This window comes from Haliotis rufescens, unplaced genomic scaffold (genome assembly GCF_023055435.1).
Source record: "Haliotis rufescens isolate VD_foot unplaced genomic scaffold, xgHalRufe1.0.p SCAF_25, whole genome shotgun sequence".
Taxonomy (NCBI): Eukaryota; Metazoa; Mollusca; class Gastropoda; order Lepetellida; family Haliotidae; genus Haliotis; species Haliotis rufescens.
In genome coordinates, this window is record NW_025963946.1 from 5,463,753 (window position 1) to 5,483,464 (window position 19,712).

At 38.8% G+C, this 19,712-nt stretch overlaps 1 protein-coding gene across 1 annotated transcript in view; it reads right to left on the bottom strand.

Annotated features, from left to right (window-relative positions):
- Positions 1-308: 308 nt before the first annotated feature.
- Positions 309-19,712, bottom strand: part of LOC124122163 (nuclear GTPase SLIP-GC-like) — a 35,567-nt gene continuing 16,163 nt past the window's right edge. Inside the window, exons 4-22 of the mRNA XM_048402278.1 lie at positions 16,989-17,217; positions 15,715-15,924; positions 14,828-15,016; positions 14,554-14,729; positions 12,958-13,066; positions 12,243-12,287; positions 11,663-11,776; positions 11,211-11,330; positions 8,406-8,570; positions 7,404-7,586; positions 6,564-6,736; positions 6,303-6,459; positions 5,736-5,819; positions 5,132-5,290; positions 4,650-4,758; positions 4,470-4,547; positions 3,473-3,558; positions 2,952-3,022; positions 309-1,782 (exon numbers count right to left, since the gene is read on the bottom strand). Of these exons, the coding sequence (XP_048258235.1) occupies positions 2,990-3,022; positions 3,473-3,558; positions 4,470-4,547; positions 4,650-4,758; positions 5,132-5,290; positions 5,736-5,819; positions 6,303-6,459; positions 6,564-6,736; positions 7,404-7,586; positions 8,406-8,570; positions 11,211-11,330; positions 11,663-11,776; positions 12,243-12,287; positions 12,958-13,066; positions 14,554-14,729; positions 14,828-15,016; positions 15,715-15,924; positions 16,989-17,217 (2,419 nt within the window). The 3' untranslated portion in view covers positions 309-1,782; positions 2,952-2,989. The remainder of the gene's footprint in view (positions 1,783-2,951; positions 3,023-3,472; positions 3,559-4,469; positions 4,548-4,649; positions 4,759-5,131; positions 5,291-5,735; positions 5,820-6,302; positions 6,460-6,563; positions 6,737-7,403; positions 7,587-8,405; positions 8,571-11,210; positions 11,331-11,662; positions 11,777-12,242; positions 12,288-12,957; positions 13,067-14,553; positions 14,730-14,827; positions 15,017-15,714; positions 15,925-16,988; positions 17,218-19,712) is intronic.

A 19,712-nucleotide genomic window follows, 5' to 3' on the forward strand; every position in this document is an offset into this window, starting at 1 on the left:
AAGTATGAAAGACGGACTCAGCTTCGTGTCCGATGCTTGTATATATTTTAATTAAATTGTGATGTATAGGTGGGTGTTTTTAACGTACCAAACTGGCGAAAATGCCGTTCACAAGTTAGAAAAGCAATCGGTAACTGTAGTGTCAGTGTGGGTATAATCTATCGTTCGTAGTAATTTGTTGAAAAATCGAGTCGGGCCCTGCAGTAGTTTTCTGTTGCATTCCTTCTCGCCCTTCGGGCTCGCGTGTGGAGATGGTCATGAATATGCATGAGGGCGTCTATTTTTAGATACGGACTCCTGTGCCTCACCTCACCTATTTCAACTTACTGTGTGAAGTGGGGACGTTTTCTGAGTAACTACCTAAGTTACTTGAATAAAGAGATACCTTTATTTAAGGTATATTTAGAAGGGGCCTTCTGTGTGTATTAATTCAAATGGAAATAGTTTTTTACGTCCGATGACATTTTCCCAAAGACAGTTAACCATGATTCTATAACAAATGTTTTTTCCTGAATATGTAGACAGTTTAAAAATTATATAGATTAAATAAAACAAACATTTAATTTGTTGAATGAGCTGTGTGAGATTTGACGAGTCGCCACATCTCGCTGGCCCGTGGCAGTTGTACCAGGGTGACCTATAGTGACTCTGGGTAGAAGAGTGAATGTGACTTCTACAACTGTTCCCTCAACACATACAAACCATATATCGACCTACAAACAGTTCTTCATACAATAAAATGTCTTTTCCGTCTTATGAAGAGTTACAGTGACCAAGTTAGAGACTAATGTGGAGGCCCTGTATGTTACCAAAGAAGAACACAATCAGCTCCCGAAGCCCTGTATCATCATGGGCGATTTAAACGGTCATAATCCCCTATGGGGGAGTACTAATACCGTCTTATTTCATTAACTAGCTGTGTTTGTAAAACTATTGGAGCGCATGGTTAACAATCGATTAGTCTGATACTTGGAGACCAATAACCTCCTCAGTAAAATCTAGTGAGATTTCCGAAAAACCAGAAGTACCATTGACGATTTGGTGCATTTAGAATCATTTATTTAAAATCCCATTATCAACAAACAACATATTGTATCAATCTTTTTCGATCTAGAGAAGGCATATGATACAACGTGGAAACATGGTATTTTAAAAGATTTGCATGAATTTGGATTGAGGGGCAGATTACCTCAGTTTATATCTCAATTTTCAAACAACAGATAATTTCAAGTACGAGTGGGCTCTACCCTGTCTGATCATTTCAATCAAGATCAGGGCGTCCCTCAAGGCAGCTTATTATCAAACACACGTTTCTGCATCAAAATTAATTGTCTTACTAAAGTATTGAAGAATAGCGTTGATGGTTTACTTTTTGAGGACGATTTCAACATTTCTAGTGGTAAGAATATGAATACATTAGAAAGACAGCTAAAGCTCTGTCTTAACAAAATTCAAAAATGGGCGAACGAAAACGGCTTCAAATTTTCTAAATCCAAACGAAACTCTATTTGCTGTTGTCGTAAATACAAACAGAATAAGGATCCAGTTTTATTTTTAGATCAAGGTGATAGAAGCGGCCAAATTCCTGGACCCCACATTTGACCGTCATCTGACATTCTTACCACACATCAAATATCTAAAGGCAAAGTGCCTGAAGGCTCTCGACTTGTTGAAAGTCGTTTCAAATCCCGAGTGGGGAGGGGATCAGACCACCCTCCTTCACTTGTACAGATCGCTAATTGTCTCCAAACTGGACTTTGGTTCAATTGTCTATGGTGGAGCCTGCAAAAGCAATTTAGAAAAATGGGACACTATACACCATCAAGGCCTAAGGCTCTGTCTTGGAGCTTTTAGGACCTCTCCTGTGGACAGTTTGTATGTGGAGGCTGGTGAACCTTCACTCGAACAGCGTCGCATTAAACTTTCACTGCAATACATTACAAAATTGAATTCAAATAGATCAAATCCAGTATACAATTGCGTTTTCCACCCTCAGTATGAAAACCTGTTTCAAAATCTTCTCCAACTTGGAATCCGAATTTAACTACACATCACTGCAGCTAAAACAGATCTAAATATATTTTTAAATATATTATTACTGTTCCAAGTTGATACAGTGTATTCGTACTGTAATAATTCAGTCACGATTAAACACTAAGTTTGCCCACGGTTGAGCCTTTTTAAGACGTTCTGTGCCCCATTACGCATTTCCATTGGCCAAAACTTTTTAAGGGCAATATGAGCTATTACATCCATCCATATACGAGTGTGCTAACTATTCCGTCATTTCGACTTCTTGGAACAAAATGTATTCAAAATTTAAACATTTCTCATATGCATTTTTGGGGGACTGTCATAATTTAACCATTGAAAATTTAATAATGAAAATTGAAGAAAATTATAGACACGTGTTGACTTAGTGTTTTATAGTTGAAGGGAAGAATATAAACAAAGGCAATTAAACTATGGATTAAAAGGTCAGTAACTTCCTATTATATTTTGCAGAGAGGACAACCTCATGATATACATTGTTGGACAAGAACAGAAGTAGGACATGAAGGTCATGACACACTGCTCCAATGGAAATTCAAAGAATTGAATTTTGAAGATTCCAGCTTATGTTTTTGATAAGCTACATACACGATGTGAATGTGAGTATTCCACAGCATGGTGACAAAATGATAGAACATTTGATGGACCTTATTATTCGCCATGTTTGCTGGGAAGGATACATGAACATATTCAAAACGTAATAATGCACATGTAAGAAAGAAATGCACACGTGTTAACGTTGAAATAGTGTTACATAGTTGAAGAGGAATATGAATATTTCTAAATAAACCAAGGATTAATAGCGCAGTAACTTCTACTATCTCATTCTCAGAGGAGCACCTGATATACATTAATTGAGGAGTCCTATACATCTGTAAATCCTTCTGCTTGCAATGTACCTGATGCAGCATGACGATGTAGGTTATTGCCATGGGAATTATTCCGGACCAGATTTTTCGCGTTCTTCGCTCTGAAAGAGAATTAAAAATTGACTTTCACTTCTGATTAGTTCATTGGAGAATGAACCTTTATACAGTGAGGGCCAAACTGAATGAATATTGGAGCTTGGAGGTTTTTGCGGACAGATAGTGTTGTCTAGTAATTGTCTGCAATGGGTCCTTCATGATTAAATTGCTTCGTTAATTATTTGCTGAAAACAACTGACACGGCTGTATGAAGATATTCACTAGGTACGAGGCGACTTTTCAAGGTAGTCGTGTCCATTCACCCATAAAGGGTCTTCCCCGTATTGCATATATTTATTAGCACTGATTTATCTCAGGCTAATAGGTCAAACAGACACTGAATCTGTGACATCAATGCAAAACTGGTGAAACGTATTACTCTGTTTAGTTCACTGAGAGTGGAATAAAATACATGTCCTCTTAAAAGGTGAGTCAATTTAGAAAAAAATACGTACCAGTTTTACGAGTTTCGACCCTGGCACAGGGAAAGTTGGAATATCACCAGCTTGTCTCTTCAACGAACTGCTGCTCTGATGACAGTCTGATATATATAGGCATCATTAGAGAGTAATATAATTCCACCAGGACTATATTGTTCATCAATGTTTTCTTAATGTTATAGGTTTATAACGGTACATATAGTTAAATGAATGTGACCTGTAACTGTTACAGCCAACATAAGGATTTATATCGTCCAGTCCAATTTAGCAGGGACAAAGGAATTATTACATATTTCGGCTCACGTTCTTCAAATATTGTCGTCTACGATCTACATGCCTTTGGACTTTATACCTGTGATGATCCGGGGTAGAATACGTCTTCAGCAACCCATATGCATTTTAGCTGCAAAAGGCGACTAAGCTTGTCGTAAGAGACGACTAACGGGATCGGGTGGTCAGGCTCGTTGACTTGGTAGATGCATGTCATCGTATCCCAAATGCGTGGATCGATACTCAAGATTTCAATCACAGGATTGTCTGGTCCAGACTCGATTATTTACAGACCGCCGTCATATAGCTGGACTATTGCTGAGTGCGGCGTAAACAACATATAAATAAACAATAAACACTTTGGCCTTTAACTTAGGTTACGCTGACATGCCATGATATACTTAATGTACTAATGTGTACATTATCACACTTGTTTTGCTTTTGAACAATACCTTATTGAAGTCACAGTGTATCAACATATTGTTGGGACAACACGATAAGTAGCCTGCAATGACAGCCATACTGATAATCGCATTCCAAACTCTTGAACACATTCATTGGTTTTCCATTGGTTGCAGAGGAATGATGCTGAGGAATGATGCTGAGGAATGATTGCTGAGGAATGATGCTGAGGAATGATGCTTAGAGATGCAGACACCGATGACATCGGACAAGAAGGCCACGAGATAAGTTCATTCGACACGGTTTTCATGTCTCGCATTACTAATCCATTGTTACAAACCTGGTTCATGCAGACCGTTTTTGTACTTTGCAAAATCTTCACTGAGAGTTTGGATCAAACCCTCAGATTTGTCCAGAGCTGAAACAGAAAACAACAAACACATGATGCTGATCATGCATCGGCACTCCTGAAGAATTTGATCATCGCAATTATCTTCATAATGGCGTGTACAACACTTACTTTCCAAATAGATGGGTTCATCCTGTGTCTGCCACAGAGGCATTATCTGCTTCTCAGTGTCTTCAACAATGTCCTCCAGAATTTCCTTCGCTCCACTTATAAAACCTTTCTGTAATTTGAAAACAATTAACTGCACATCTTGAGAGCATTCCTATCCACGTTCACCATTTAAAGGTTTGGCACGTAAACGAAAAAGGACTTGACACTTTACCAGCCATACAAGTGAATATCCAGGTTAGAATAGCAATCCATGCTTGTCGTTAGAGGCAACTATACTTGTCGTCAGAGGCGACTATCGGGTTCGGGGGTCAGGATCAGTTAATGAATGTCATCGTATCCCAATTGCGTAGGTCGATGCTCAAGATGTTAATCACTGGTCCAGACCCGATTATTTACCGATCAACGTCATATAGCTGGACTATTGCTGTAATGCTGAGTGCCCACTTAATGTTTATCACATGCAAAACGAGTTAATATGTCACCTTCAGTTGATCCAGAGACACTGTGATTTTGTTCTTCAGCTGCTGAAACATGTTACTCTTCAACTGGTCAATGGTGTTTGCCATGATGTCTTTCATTCTGTTGAAAGCCCCGGGACCTTCTTCTTTCATACATAGCTCGTATGCACCCTTCATTTGTTCCTTTGACAGAAATAGATTTAATCATAGATTATATTTATTGACATACAATATAATATATGTAATTGATTAGATACGTTGAGACATTTCAGGACACCTCATTTATATTAAAGAACAGGTCCTGACTTTAAGCTTTAGTATATTTTACACTATTTGTTTATTTTTGAGTGTGTGTTTGTTGTTTAACTCAGCAATATTGATGGCGACCTGAAAATAATCAAGTCTGGACCAGACAATCCAGTGATTGATATGAGGAAAAACTACCCACGTCACCGGAGTACGATGACATCCAATCAGCCAAGCCACAGAGCCTGACAACACTATCGATTTGGTCGCCTGTTATAGATTGCAGGTAACCTAGTCTAACCTGATATCCCCATGGTTATTTATATTTCTCTGTTCATAAAAAAACGTATTTGCTAAATGGTAACCGCGAAGGTTATCCTACCTGTACGAAGTCTGTAATCATGTGCGTTACTGCTCTTTGTTGCCTGTCTATTGTTTTCTCCCAGAGTGAATCCAGTCTTGTTAACTGTGAACAAATGAGTATATATTTATGAAGACATTTGGCTACATATGAAATAGGCTGTACATAACAACTATGTTATAATTATTATTGTCAACATCAACAATAAATAAATGAAACAAGGTCATGATAAAGACTGTTAAGAAACATAAATGTTGCTATTTCATTAAATCGACCAAAAGAGTCGGGAAGATCTGGGTAGAGAATAGGTCAACCCATTCTTGCCGTAAGAGGTGACTATGCTTGCCGTAATTGGCGACTAACGGGCTCGGGTAGCCAGGCTCACTGACATGTTTGATGCATGTCATCGTATCCCAATTGCGTGCATCGATACTCATGATATCAATCACTGGGTTGTCTGTTCCAGAATCGAATATTTACACACCGCCGTCATATAGCTGGTATACTGCTGAGTGCAGCGTTAAACAACAAACAGACTACAAATCATGAAACTAAAGAAATATATATTATAATACTTATATATCTTACTTTTCCAAGTGTATCTGTCTTCAACTGAGTCAGATCTTTTAGAAGTGTTGCGTCACTGTCACCAAGGGATTTCATGATGGCTTCTGTGAAGCGAGTTATGGCGATGGAAGCAGGTTCTTTTATTTTGCTTTGCACAGTTACAATCCATGCCTGTTCACTGAAACAACATGTGTTTATGAAATGAGGATGATAGTTTCTTTTAGTGTAAGAATTAATAAACGATCGAATCATCTGTCTACGGCACATGTTGTCCACACTTACCTGAAACGAGGCGTCCATTCCTTCGAGAGAATCTTTACAAACGGATCTGCAAGGTCTTGATTCATATTAATGATGTATCCAATCCCAGATGATCTAAAGATTCCCAATCGGCGCACAGTTGCCTTGTAGGTGTTGCTATGCAACCCTCCCTGTCCTCTCTGTCTCTTGTTTACCTTATTAAGGCATGTCACAATATTAGAATTATTTAAAAGGTTTAAAACAAATATTACATGCTTTCATTGTATTTTAACTTATTCTCAAAGCAGCAACCTTCTACTAATAACCTAACTGCTTTATGGTGCCTTTAAACTTTAGGTTTTGGTTTGGTTTGTTGTTTAAGACCGCACTCAGCAATATTCCAGCTATATGACGGCGGTCTGTAAATAATCGAGTCTGGACCAGACAATCCAGTGATTAATATCATAAGCATCGATCCACGCAATTGGGATCGATGATAACATCAACCTTGTCAGCGAGTCTGACCAGCATGGGTTGCTGAAGATCTATTCTACTCGGAAAATTCACGGGTTTTAAACTTTAGGATGAAATACAGTAACTGCATATAGCAAATACAATACAGTGTTCTTCTGTGCAACTACATTCATGATATGACTTACATTCCGAAAACTCTCATATCAACATGTATTACTTTAACCATGTAAGATGTGTCTTCTTAAGATCAAATAAATATGACCAATGTGAAAACGTTTGCTTCATATATTGATGAGTGTTTAATTTCCCTTTCATCACGACATGTATTGTGAATGGTTTATATATTTCAATCAGGTGTCTTTTGTTTGATGTCGATAGCTCAGATACCAGAATGCTAAGCAGACCTACCGGTCTTGCCCACAATTCAACTGCGTGTCTTGCCCGTCTTATCGCTTCCTGTGTTGCTTCATCAAGAGTTGCATCCAGGACGGCAAACCATGACGACTGCAGGTGGGAGTCTAACTCATTTAGTATTAATTGTCCTTCATCTCGTAATGTGTCAAGATGACGTTTCAGCTCTTCCTTCAGGGCCTGAATTAAGAGATAAGAAATATGTATATGTACTTATATTTACCTTGTCTGCTCGACGTCCGTTTGACATCTATTGTTTCCAAAACCTATTGATAACATACTTGCTTTATCTTTGGCACAAGGAAATATTGGTGGACCTGAATCTAGTTCAAGTTGGTTTGGTTTGTTGTTTTACGCCGCACTCAGCAAAATTCCATCTATATGACGGGGGTCTGTAAATAATCGAGTCTGGACCAGACAATCCAGTGATTGACATCATGAGCATCGATCCACGCCATTGGGATCGATGACATGCATCAACCAAGTCAGCGAGCCTGACCACCCGATCCCGTTAGTCGCCTTTTACGACAGGCATAGTCGCCTTCTACGGCAAGCGTGGGTTGCTGAAGAACTATTCTACCCCGGATCATCACGGGTCGAATCTTGTTCAAGAGCCAGCTGAATCCATCGCTCACATTTAAGTCATTTTTGCTATATTTCTACATATATGTCACCTTCGTCTGGGTGTAAATGTTGAAACTGACGTTTGATACGGTGCTGACAAATCAAGATATCTGGAACTCGAACTCGAGATATGTGGGGCCTGGCACATCTAAGGAATCGAACTGCAGCGCCATAGACGGCAAGGGACGTCTTTGCCCTTCACACACATGACAAAATTGTGTCTCCATTTACTTGTTGTTGAGAACAAAGTTTTGGCTGTTTCTGTTGCGTGCTTCTGAACTTCGGCGACATTTTTCGACCATAACTGCTGCCATGTAATATTTTTAATCACTTATAAGTAGCAGAATTATAGTATCACAGAATAGTATAGCTAACCTTCCTTCCTCTTTTTGAATTGATCAGATACATCAGTATGCCATATATGATTGCCTGGAAATCATTTTGCAGAGACATCCTGTGTTTTTTCTGCTTTTCCCAAACTAGCTCCTGCAGATAGGTTCTTAAACCAGGGATTTCGGTATCTTCTGTTGACAGAAACACCTGCAATAGTAGGGAAGTATAAAGCATTTTAACGAAACGCCTGTCATACAGAATTTAATCCCTATTGTCACGATGGTGTGAGTAAATGAGTTGGGCTTAATGTAACATTGTTTGACGCTCGAACAAAAGAATTCAGCATCTACGAATGAAAGAGAGGATTTGGGGGCAGGGGGAACACCACTAATGGACTTAACGCATTCTACCCATGTCGCGAATCGAACACTGTCCATCTTGTTTACTTACTGGTGAGTAAGGATAAGATACATAGATAAAGAACTTCTATATTACAATTAGGGCTTATACAAAAACTTTAAAAAATAGGACTAAAAGGACAAATAATCAACTACATTCAGGACTTTCTAAACGAACGTAAAATAACAGTGGGGATAGACCATACTCTATCGGACCAGTGTCCTCTAGAAAATGGCACTCCCCAGGGCAGTATCCTCAGCCCCACACTCTTTAATATAATGATAAACGATCTCTTCGAGGGTCTATCCCCTAAAATAAACACATTCAAATTCGCGGATGATGGAGCCCTCTGGATCCGCACTAAAAGCATTAAAATGGCCCAAAAGTTACTCCAAAAATCTCTTAATAAAATACAACAATGGGCTGACAAATGGGGCTTCTCCCTTACCTCAGAAAAAACAACAGGAATAGTATTCAAACATAAAAACATGAAACCCGCCTCCCCAATCCTCCAGCTAAACAACCAAACAATCAAATTTCAAAAACAAACCAAATTCTTAGGACTTATTTTCGATGAACATCTCACCTGGGATGCTCACATCCAAAACCTCACAACTAAATGCAGTAAAGACCTAAACACCCCAAGATGCCTGGGGAGCCTCCAAAGATACCCTCCTCTCTCTCTACATATCACTAATTAGATCAAAACTAGACTACGGCTGCGCCATATACAACACCCTAAACAACTCCCTATCTAAAATACTTGACTCAATACAATATCAGGCTCTCAAACTAATTACACGCACCCAACATGGCACCTCCTACACTTCACTTCAGGCCTTAACAGGAGAAATGCCACTAAGTCTACGCAGGGAACAGCTAAGCTTAAATTTCTGGGCCGCATCCCAATCAAACCCTCTAATCCAAAACTTTATAAACCAAAATATCAGCCCCAAAAACCAAGCTCTAGCTCGTAAACACCCCCTACTTACCCCAATATCCCAAGGAATAACAAACTACCTAAATGAACACCAAATTAAAAATCTTAAACAAAACTGCAAACAATCAAATATCTTCACCCCTAAACTTAAAATACCCAAAATAGACACAACACTAGCTAGCCAAATAAATAAACAAACCGACCCAAACATAGCTAAAACCACCACACTAGCATACATACACGAAAATTAGCCAAATTGCTGTCACATTTACACGGACGGATCTTCAGATCCGACCTCCAAACACACAGGTTTCGGAGTCCATACCACACAACCAACTAAAACCACACAATCCTTCCGACTCCCAAACAACCAATCAATATTCACAGCAGAACTAATGGGCATGGCCTCAGCCCTCCATAGTCAAGAATCCAAAAACCACAATAAAATCCTAATACTTACCGACTCCCTAAGTGGACTGCAAGCCCTCCAAAACAAAAATACCAAAAACCGACCTATATTAATAAATCTTATACTTAAAAGCTCCAACGACCTAACTAACGCAGGCAAACAAATAACCTTCTTGTGGATACCCGCCCACGTAGAAATATACGGTAATGAAAACGCCGATAAGGCAGCTAAACTATCCCTCAAAATCCCAGAAATAAGCTTAAACTTACCCATCTCAAAATCAGAAATTAAAAGCGTAAATAAGCAAACAATCATCAAAAAATGGCATAACCTATATCTAAACTCAAATAGCCAAATCAAAAAAGTACTCAGCAAACTACTAACCAAACCAAAATTCTCCATCCATCCAAAAAAATCGACAGAGTAATCACTAAACTCCAAACAGGACACACCAACCTAAATAACCACCTAAAAAAATTAAAAAAACACACTACAGGTAACTGCCCACACTGCAAACAACTAGAAACCCCAGAACACGCACTCATCCACTGCACACACTACCTAACACATCGAACCGCATTACAAACCACCCTCAATCTAAACAAGGCTCTCACTCTAGAAGCAATACTAAACCCACAAAATAAACCAGAAAACGTAGCCTTAGCCGTATTCTTAATCAAAACGGAACTAATAAAACGCATCTAAAAACACTATAATCTAACAAATCAAAATCACATAAAAACACAAACAAACATCCATCCATACCCAGCTCCCTTAGTTCTCCCCCCAACCCCATCGGCATCTATTCCAAATCTCAAAATTCCCAAATTCAATATAAGCAACCCCTAAAGCCCCCTCTTGGATTGCACACACCACTTTCGCCTCTTTCGGAAACACATTAAATGGCCTGGCCGGGCCCGTGTGCGAAATACGCATCAGTCGGAAAGCGCACATTAAATCTCCAAAGTAAGTAAGTAACAATTAGGAGTGACGTTTTGGCGTAGGTCGCTCCTAATTGTAATGACGAAGTTGTTCATCTTTAAATCTTAATCTGACTTAGTACTTCAACTTCTAAATGCCCCTTTAAGAAGTTACTCACTGGGGGCTTGTCGTCATCGTCGTCGTCACAAATGAGAAGGTTGCTTAGATTGATATAGTCACTGGAACTGACACAAAACACCTTCAGGTCAAGGGGATAGTCTTGATCATGAGGAGTAGACTGGAATTAAATAGAATGAGTGGGTAAGGTTTTATGCGACTTTGAACAGAATTACAGTTGTGAAGCTGTCTACGTTTGGGCACAATGGAAAGCTCAGCTGTCTTGTCATAAGTTTTTCTTAAACACGTGAACTAAAAGAGCATGATAACTATCCCTGGAATCTCTATATATCTTCTTCAAATAGTTTATTTCTAATCTGCTCTTTTCGAGATGAACACAGTAGATTATTCATTTTATACGTTCACCTAGGACAGGAATTCTTTCTTAAAATTTTGTAATTAATGGTACTTTTGTGTCACAATTGATGTTTCATTAATAATATTAATTCTCACCGGGCTTGATATTTTATGCAGAATATTATTCCTGACAAACTCGTTCCTTTTAACAGCACACGTTGATGTTTTCTCTCTCTTGAACTGGTCTTTTGCCGCATGAAGACGTTGTTTCTAAAATGTTGTAAAATCATCAACTTCTGTACGTGTGAACAATTTCAACATAGCAATTCAAGTATCGTTTCTTTCTTTGGATTACATGAGATTACTTTTTAACAAGAACGCAATTATATAGTGATTGTCAGGTTTATAAGATGAAAGCTAATAATGAATTTGTACACAAACTGGAATGCAAAAGATTATGAAGAAACACACCCAGGGATTGGGATCCTTGCAGTTTTGACTTGAACCGTATGTTCCCGTGCTTTTTTCAGGTTAATAATTTACTTGCCTATGCATGTGTTGCCTGCACCGGTGGTGCAGGATACGCTCACCTTTTCGCGAACACCTGGTGTCATCAGTATAGCGATAAACACATGCTTATGATAAAGTTGGCATCGTATAATGGAACGATTATGGATGCTTTGTCACTTTAATTTGAGACTATGAATTTTATACAAATGCATGTAAACAGACAAACCTGCTGGATAAGAGAGTTTTCTTCAGTTTCACTACTGCAACCAACCTGAAATTAACTCATTGTAGTTTAAATTATACATGTATTTTATGAGGTATATCGTATTATATCATGCATTAACACGATGTACCAATGTGGGAAATCGAACCCATTTTTTAGGCCAGAGTTGCGAACGAATAGTCTAGCGACATCGGACCACGGTTTCACCAAGTGTGACCATTAAATTACCATGTTTGCACATTGAGTAAGCGAGAATTCAAGTACACAACAAAATAGTTGAGTGCTTGCGTGCGTGCTTTCTTCTGTGCTTCGAAGACCTACTCCCATTCGAATATTGGAAGAATGGCTTCTTGAGAGAAATATTTTCAGTATATCTAGGATACAAAACGGCGGAACCTTGACTGAGTATTGTAAAATTCAGTAACATCAACTGAGCTTGAGATTTGGCGCCATTTTTGTCATGTTCTATGACGACTGCCTACTGCACAAACAAAACTTCCTTGGACTTCAACTATGGAAGTAATGACGACAAAGAACGCTTGCGTGTTGGACATTATGTGTACTTATATATATTGCGTGGGAATACTTTAAGGTTACACATTTAGAAAGTTGTGTCAAACTGGTTGGTGGTAGTTTATGCGTTTTGGGGGAATTCTAGAAATGGCGGTGATTATGTTTTCCAAGTACATGTACCTGTAAAGACTTTTATAGTTTTTACCTGTTTGTCCCTCTTTAAATCTGCTAACTTTTGTTGCAAGACTTGTTCCTCCTTCTTGTATCGCTGACCTTCGGCTGTCCACTCTGCTGCCTGTGGTAACTTCAGTGTTCTGCGAAAGAATATCTCCAATATGACACGAAGTCTACAAATACGTAAATCACTAATTGAGTGAGTGAGTTTGATTTAACGCTGCTTTGAACATTATGTCAGTAATATCATTTATGGGTAAGCCCAAACTGATGAGGGTCTTTGCTATTCTGCGAATAATCTCCCCTCGGTAATCGTTCTAAGTTCTAACAAGAATAACGTTGTACTTCAAATGGGATGCAACTATCATGATGTAACATTTATACTTAGTTATCCTATAATAATTAGATCCACATCAAGTGCTTTTATGAGTTATCATGGTGTAATATTTATTCATCATTTCATATAATTAAAGTTTAGTAAGTAAAACTTATCATCAGGTAAAATGCATATATAAGATATCAGTAGTTTCAGTTATAGCTTTTTAGACAGATGCCATCCTAAGGTAATGGGAGCGCATCTCCTAGACATACTATTCAATAAAAGTTATGTCTACATACAGTAAACTACGGTTATAACGAACACGCTTATAACGAACTAACGGATATAACGAACTAACTTTTTAGTCCCGACTATATGCTGTAGCTATGCTGTATATATGTTTATAACGAACTACGGTTATAACGAACTAAAATTAGTAGTCCCTTTGAGTTCGTTATAACCGTAGTTTACTGTAGTTTAATTGATTTGAAGCTTTTAGATAAATGCTACCCTCAGGTATCAAGATTCCATCTCCCAGACAAAAGATATGTCTACATAGTCTTAAAGATTACCTTGAACTATTTTATTTAAATCTGTCATCACCTATATTAGAATAGCATTCAGCAATTACTTCAATTTAGACTCATTAAGGATTAGCCGCCATACAAGCTTGTCTATAGTGCATTAAGGATTAGCCCCAAAACAAGCTCGTCTAGTGACACCATAATCTCTTTCAAAGCACCCAGTAACTATGTCAACAAGGTTAGTGCCAGTCCAACAGGATTAACAGGATTAAGTATTCCCCTCGGTCTAGCCATTCATTAACCATAAGGCACAGCCCATCGTGTATCAACCAATCATATTCCATTTTATTGTTCTAATTTTTGTTAAATACATACAGAAACCAAGTGTTAGGGCAGAGAAGGGGTTTGTTGCTCTAACCAAGCAGATCTCTCTCCCACAGCCTAGAGGGTTGTACCGACTCTCTTAGGCACCCAGAGCTATATTCTAAGATACTGTAAATTGCTCATTATTAATTGTTCTTGTAAATAAAATTGTGATTAGTCTCCTGTGACTCTGTCTCTTTGCTGACTAATTCCCCCAAGAAAACCAGCACGCCATTTGGAAGGTTTTGTTCATCCGAACATACCATAATACAACATCCAAACATTTATCAAATGTATTTACTATATTTAAAACTAGAGTCTATTTACTGGATGACATTAAAAAATCAGTATGTTTTATTCCTAAATAATATACAAGAGACACCAAAACATAAGACTAATTTCAAAATGATGTTCAACTTACTTGATGACCTCTGACGGTTTGACATCATCTGTGTGTGTACAGGCTACAACTGTCTTAGTGTGGTCCATCAACAACTGACGAAATAGTTTGTCCCCTAAAGTATGCTTGACTGTTTTGTTGTCAACAGCTCTCTGAATTTTCGTAACGATCAGCAGCACATCACAGGTTTGCATGTACTGCAAGAAGGCAATGTCACAATATGTATAAAATATACAATATACAAATTTGTCTGAAGAAGTGGTAGTCACATTACACACACATCTGCGATCCCTACCTTTCTGGCAACATTTTCTCTTGCTGGGTTTGAATCTCCGACTCCAGGGAGGTCAACCAAGTTAACGCCGCTCCGACACAGGCCTGAATCTGGTACTTTCAGAACCACTTGTTTCACTAATGGCCAGAACTGACGTTCATCATCAGTTGTCTCACTGAATGTCCTGATCTTGTCCTGTAGGTCTCTTGCCTAAACATATCATACAAGTACTGTAAATATTCCTGTGTTTTGTGTGCATATTTATAACGAGTTTATCCTTATGGACCCAGACAACTGCCCTAACACAACTTTAGCAATGCTGGAAATTGTTGATCCAGATTGAAGACTACATTGCGTTGGTAAACACGTCGTTCAAGTTCGTCTCATAGATGTCCAGTGGGGTTGCAATTAGGTCTTGATAAGTCATATAGCTAATCACTATCAGTGAAACAACAAGTTAGTGTACACTACATGATGATAATAATAATAATAATAATAATAATAATAATAATAATAATAATCTCGATTCGTAACATAACATGATTTGCACATTCACTAAATTTCTGTGGGATTAATTCTTTGTATACTCTGAATGATCATTTCAATTAATCCTACAACGTTTTGTCTGACGGCATGTCGTTTTCCACGTCTTCCTGTAACATGCAATGGCATCTCGTGTTCGCCTATGCAAAATTAGATAACCTTAGACCACTTATTGAGTTTTTTCCGATATTTAGCAACCTGTCGTACCTCTCCTCGACCTTGTCATGTCTACTTCCTGCCCTTTTTCGACTACTGTAATATTAACACAAAACAACATATGTGAAAACTGTTCCTCGTGTGCTCCCGTGGTTGTCATAAATTGCCCTTTTTCTATACTCATTTTCAGGACCTAAAAGGATACTCACATTTGAGTCACCCATTTGCATCACAGTTCCAAGCTGTTCAAGTATGTCTTTATTACGTTCTAGGAGGATACCAAGGTCCTTAGATTTAAAGTCACCATACACTGCAGCAACCTTTGCATGAGCTGCATCGCACACACCAGCATCCTCCTCGTTGTCACTATCGCTCTGATCCAGGTCATGCTTTAAAACATTGAGTTCTTTCTTCCATTCCTAAATCAACCAAGAATTAAATCAATTGTTGATTAAAATACTGATTAAACTTAGTTGTTTGTATATTATGTTGTAGCTGACATTTAGTTTAATTGTACATTAATGAATTCGAGGGTAGTACACGAATTACCTATTATTTCTTAATCCTTATGAGCTCCCCTTTTGAAAGAATGCACTGATCTCAACAACCGATTTAGAAAACCACAATGAATGATTGTCGATAGACGTCAACAGTCTTCAGCTATGTTGCCGTTTCTTACGTGGTGTCATTCCATACTATAAGGGTAACGCTATTTTTCAGAATATTATCATTTGCAGAAGCCCGAGGTCTTCCATTTACTGCCCGACGAAGGAGGGCAGTTGAAAAGACCGAGGGCTTCTGCAAATGATAATGCCCTGAAAAATAGCGTTACCGTTATTTTAGCTAAAATGGATGGAATTTGTTATCAAATAAAAAGAAACAACAATATCGATTTTGAACCATTTACTGCAATCAACAGGAATGTCACTGACCCACTTTTACAAATATGGAAACGCCATAGAACAAACCAGATGACGTCACTATTGAACGTTACGTCACCTATACCTATTCCATGACGTCACCTAACAACGGGCGTGATAATTGCCCGTCGTCAAGTAATATGAGGGCATTATCAAGTTACAGTGGCCCGCTCATTTCTGATAATATGCGAGCGTTTTTTATGATAATTCTATCCATTTTAGATATAATTCACAATAACATTCGAGTGACGACAACAATGTCGTACGGATGATGTAAACAATATACTGGTGTGCTTGATATTTGCCCTAAGGAACATACATGTATGATATATATGAACTCTGTTATTTCTAACCTGTTGGTTAGAAGTGATGTTATTCCACATGCCACATACTTACTGCATATCCAAATTCAAAATGACACATGCACGAATTGCCGGATAATGAATGAAAAGGATAACTTTCATAGGCATTCTTTGTCCATTTTTGTCGACAGACGGACAAATGAGGTGCCGCAGCATAAGTTCATTTTAGTAAGGTGAGCTACACGGTTAAATGTCTGATACCTCTGCAGTGAGAAACTCAATGTCCGCTTCAAAATCAGAGCTTGTTTTGTTTTCTTCTATTTTTATGACCACCGATGTACATGCTCTTCCCATTCCAGCCGTAGGCAACAGGGACGGCTGATCCAACAGGGCGTTCAACAGGGAGGACTTGCCTGCCCCAGTGTCTCCATATACAGCTACTGTAATTTCTGGAGGATCACCTTGTTGCCTTATCTTCTCAAGATCTTTTCTGAACAAATGTTTACAGAAAAAAATAAAACAGTGAGGATAAAAATGTAATATTACAATGCATGTAAGTTAATAAGCCATGTTCCAGTTCTGTGAAATTAGAGTGACATCACTTTGCAAAACCACGTGACTACGGGCAATCCGTCAATACAAACCGCTGTCAAACTTTATCAGTTTATCGACCGCTATTCGAATGTTTACGGAAAGAGGAGACGAAGATGCCTCGACACCACGTTTGCTATGGCTGATGTAAGTCAGATAACAGGTCGATACCTCCGTGGTCTAGTTGTAGAGCGTCCGGAGAGCGGGAGGTCCGGGGTTCGATCCGCGGCTGCGTCATACCAAAAGACGTTAAAAGATGGTACTTGTTGTTACCTTGTCTGGCGCTCGGCATTAAGGGGCTAAAACAAGGACTGGTCGGCTCGGTGTCAGTGTGGGGTATTCATGTTAAATTGCGGCATGGTATCTCAGTGAGCTAGCACTATAAATCGACATCAGTCCGGACGAGTACAAGCAACCACACACACACACGTGCATGCACGTTGCTATATAAGTGCAATAATCTTGGATGCGACGCTAAACCCCATTTCACCTCACCAGAAAACAGGTACAAAGATCGCCAGGAGATGTAAAATGTCAACGTGAGGAGTATTTGGGGTGGGCGAGGGCATGTGGTTTTGATTTTAACATATTTTATCGCGAAAACTCAAACATGTGACGCGTGTCGGAAATGGGTGTACGTGAATTAAGTTTTGAGACATAGTTCCTCCAAGATTAACGCTTATTTTGATTATAAGCACGTCGTGCCTTGGCATTAGTAATTTTAACAGAATTCAAGTTGTGAACTGTAGGATGTCGGCGAAAATATTTTTCTGCTTTCTTCCTACACTTTCTTGCTTGTTTGCAATCATAGTTAAACCATGGTTTACGAAGATGAGGAGTTGCAGAGGACTTAGGAATTGTTTTGTCAGCAATATCATTGAGTTGATTCGATCAGGTACATGTATGAAGTTGTCAGGTTGTCATATATCAACACATAAACTTTCATACAAGGACCAGTTGGCCTTGCTAAAATTCCATCTTGATGAAGTAAGGTCATCATCTGATGTTACAGTTTTTAAGACAGTAGGGAAGTGATCACTTCCACAAAGGTCGTCATGCACAGACCATTCAAATTCATTGTAAATGTTTGAATCTGTGAGGGACAGATCAAGGGCAGAATAGGTTCCAGTAGCAGGATGTAAGTGTTTGAATCATCATTAAATAGACATAAACCATTATCAGAAACAAAATCTTGAATAACTCTCCCCTTGTTGTTTGTACTTGCACTTCCCCACAGAGGGTTATGCCCGTTTAAATCGCCCATGATGATGCAGGGCCTAGGGAGCTGATCATATAGATTCTGTAGATCAGACTGTCGAAGAGCAGATGAATGTGGGATATACAAAGAGCACAAAGTAAATGCAATGTACAAAGTAATACGGATAGCTACAGCTTGAAGATTAGTATTTAAATGTACAGGACTGTGAATGACGTTCTGTCTGACTAAAATAGTAGAGCCTCCGGTCGCTTTATCACCTGGAGGAGAAAATGAATGATGACAGTTGTACTGCCTGAGATCAAACATATCAGTGTGCTTAAGATATGTCTCTTGGAGACATAATGCTGATGGGTTATAATCTTGAACTAACAATTGTAAGTCATTAAAATTCTTTCTTAGTCCTCTGCAATTCCATTGAAGTATATTAGGCGAATGAATCATGGTGGTTCAATAGGGGATCTCTCACGCGAAAGTGAGGAGGAAGAACTCCTACCAAAATTCTCAGACGATGGTGTTACTTCCATGTCAGAGCACTATAGGAGTTTTGAAGAGGTACCTCTGAAGGAGAGGGATTCCTTGGTAATTGTTTTTTACCTAACTTTTTTCTTTACAGATTTGACCGCTTGACACTTGCAGTTGTTGTTGGTTCAGGTGGAGTCTGACTCGCTGCCTGAGAAGTTGAAGGTGGTGCTGTTGTTTTTGCATCAGATTTGTCATGCTCGATGGCAGGAGCAGTTGCCAGGGGTCGATCAGACTGGACCCATGTCAACTCTGTCTGACACGAGACAGATGAAGATTGGACTGGCTTTGAGACAGCAGCAGAGTAATTTAGTGTCGATTGAGGTGGTGATTGAGACTTAAACAGTTGTCTAGCTTCTCCAAAAGTAATGTTTTTTTCACACTTTATCTTTAGTATTTTTTATTCATTTTGTCAAATAGGGCAGAATTTGGAGGAAGCCATATGTTTGCCATCACAGTTCGCACATGTGAGGGCTTGTTGGCAATCAGTACTCTTATGGTTGTCGCCACAGCGTTGACAAACCACAGAACGATTACAGGACTTAGAGCCATGGCCAAAATGTTGACATCTAAAGCATCGGAGTGGATTGGGGACATACACCTCCACTCCGATGTTGACGTATCCAGCTTTAATTGATTTTGGGATAGAAGATCTG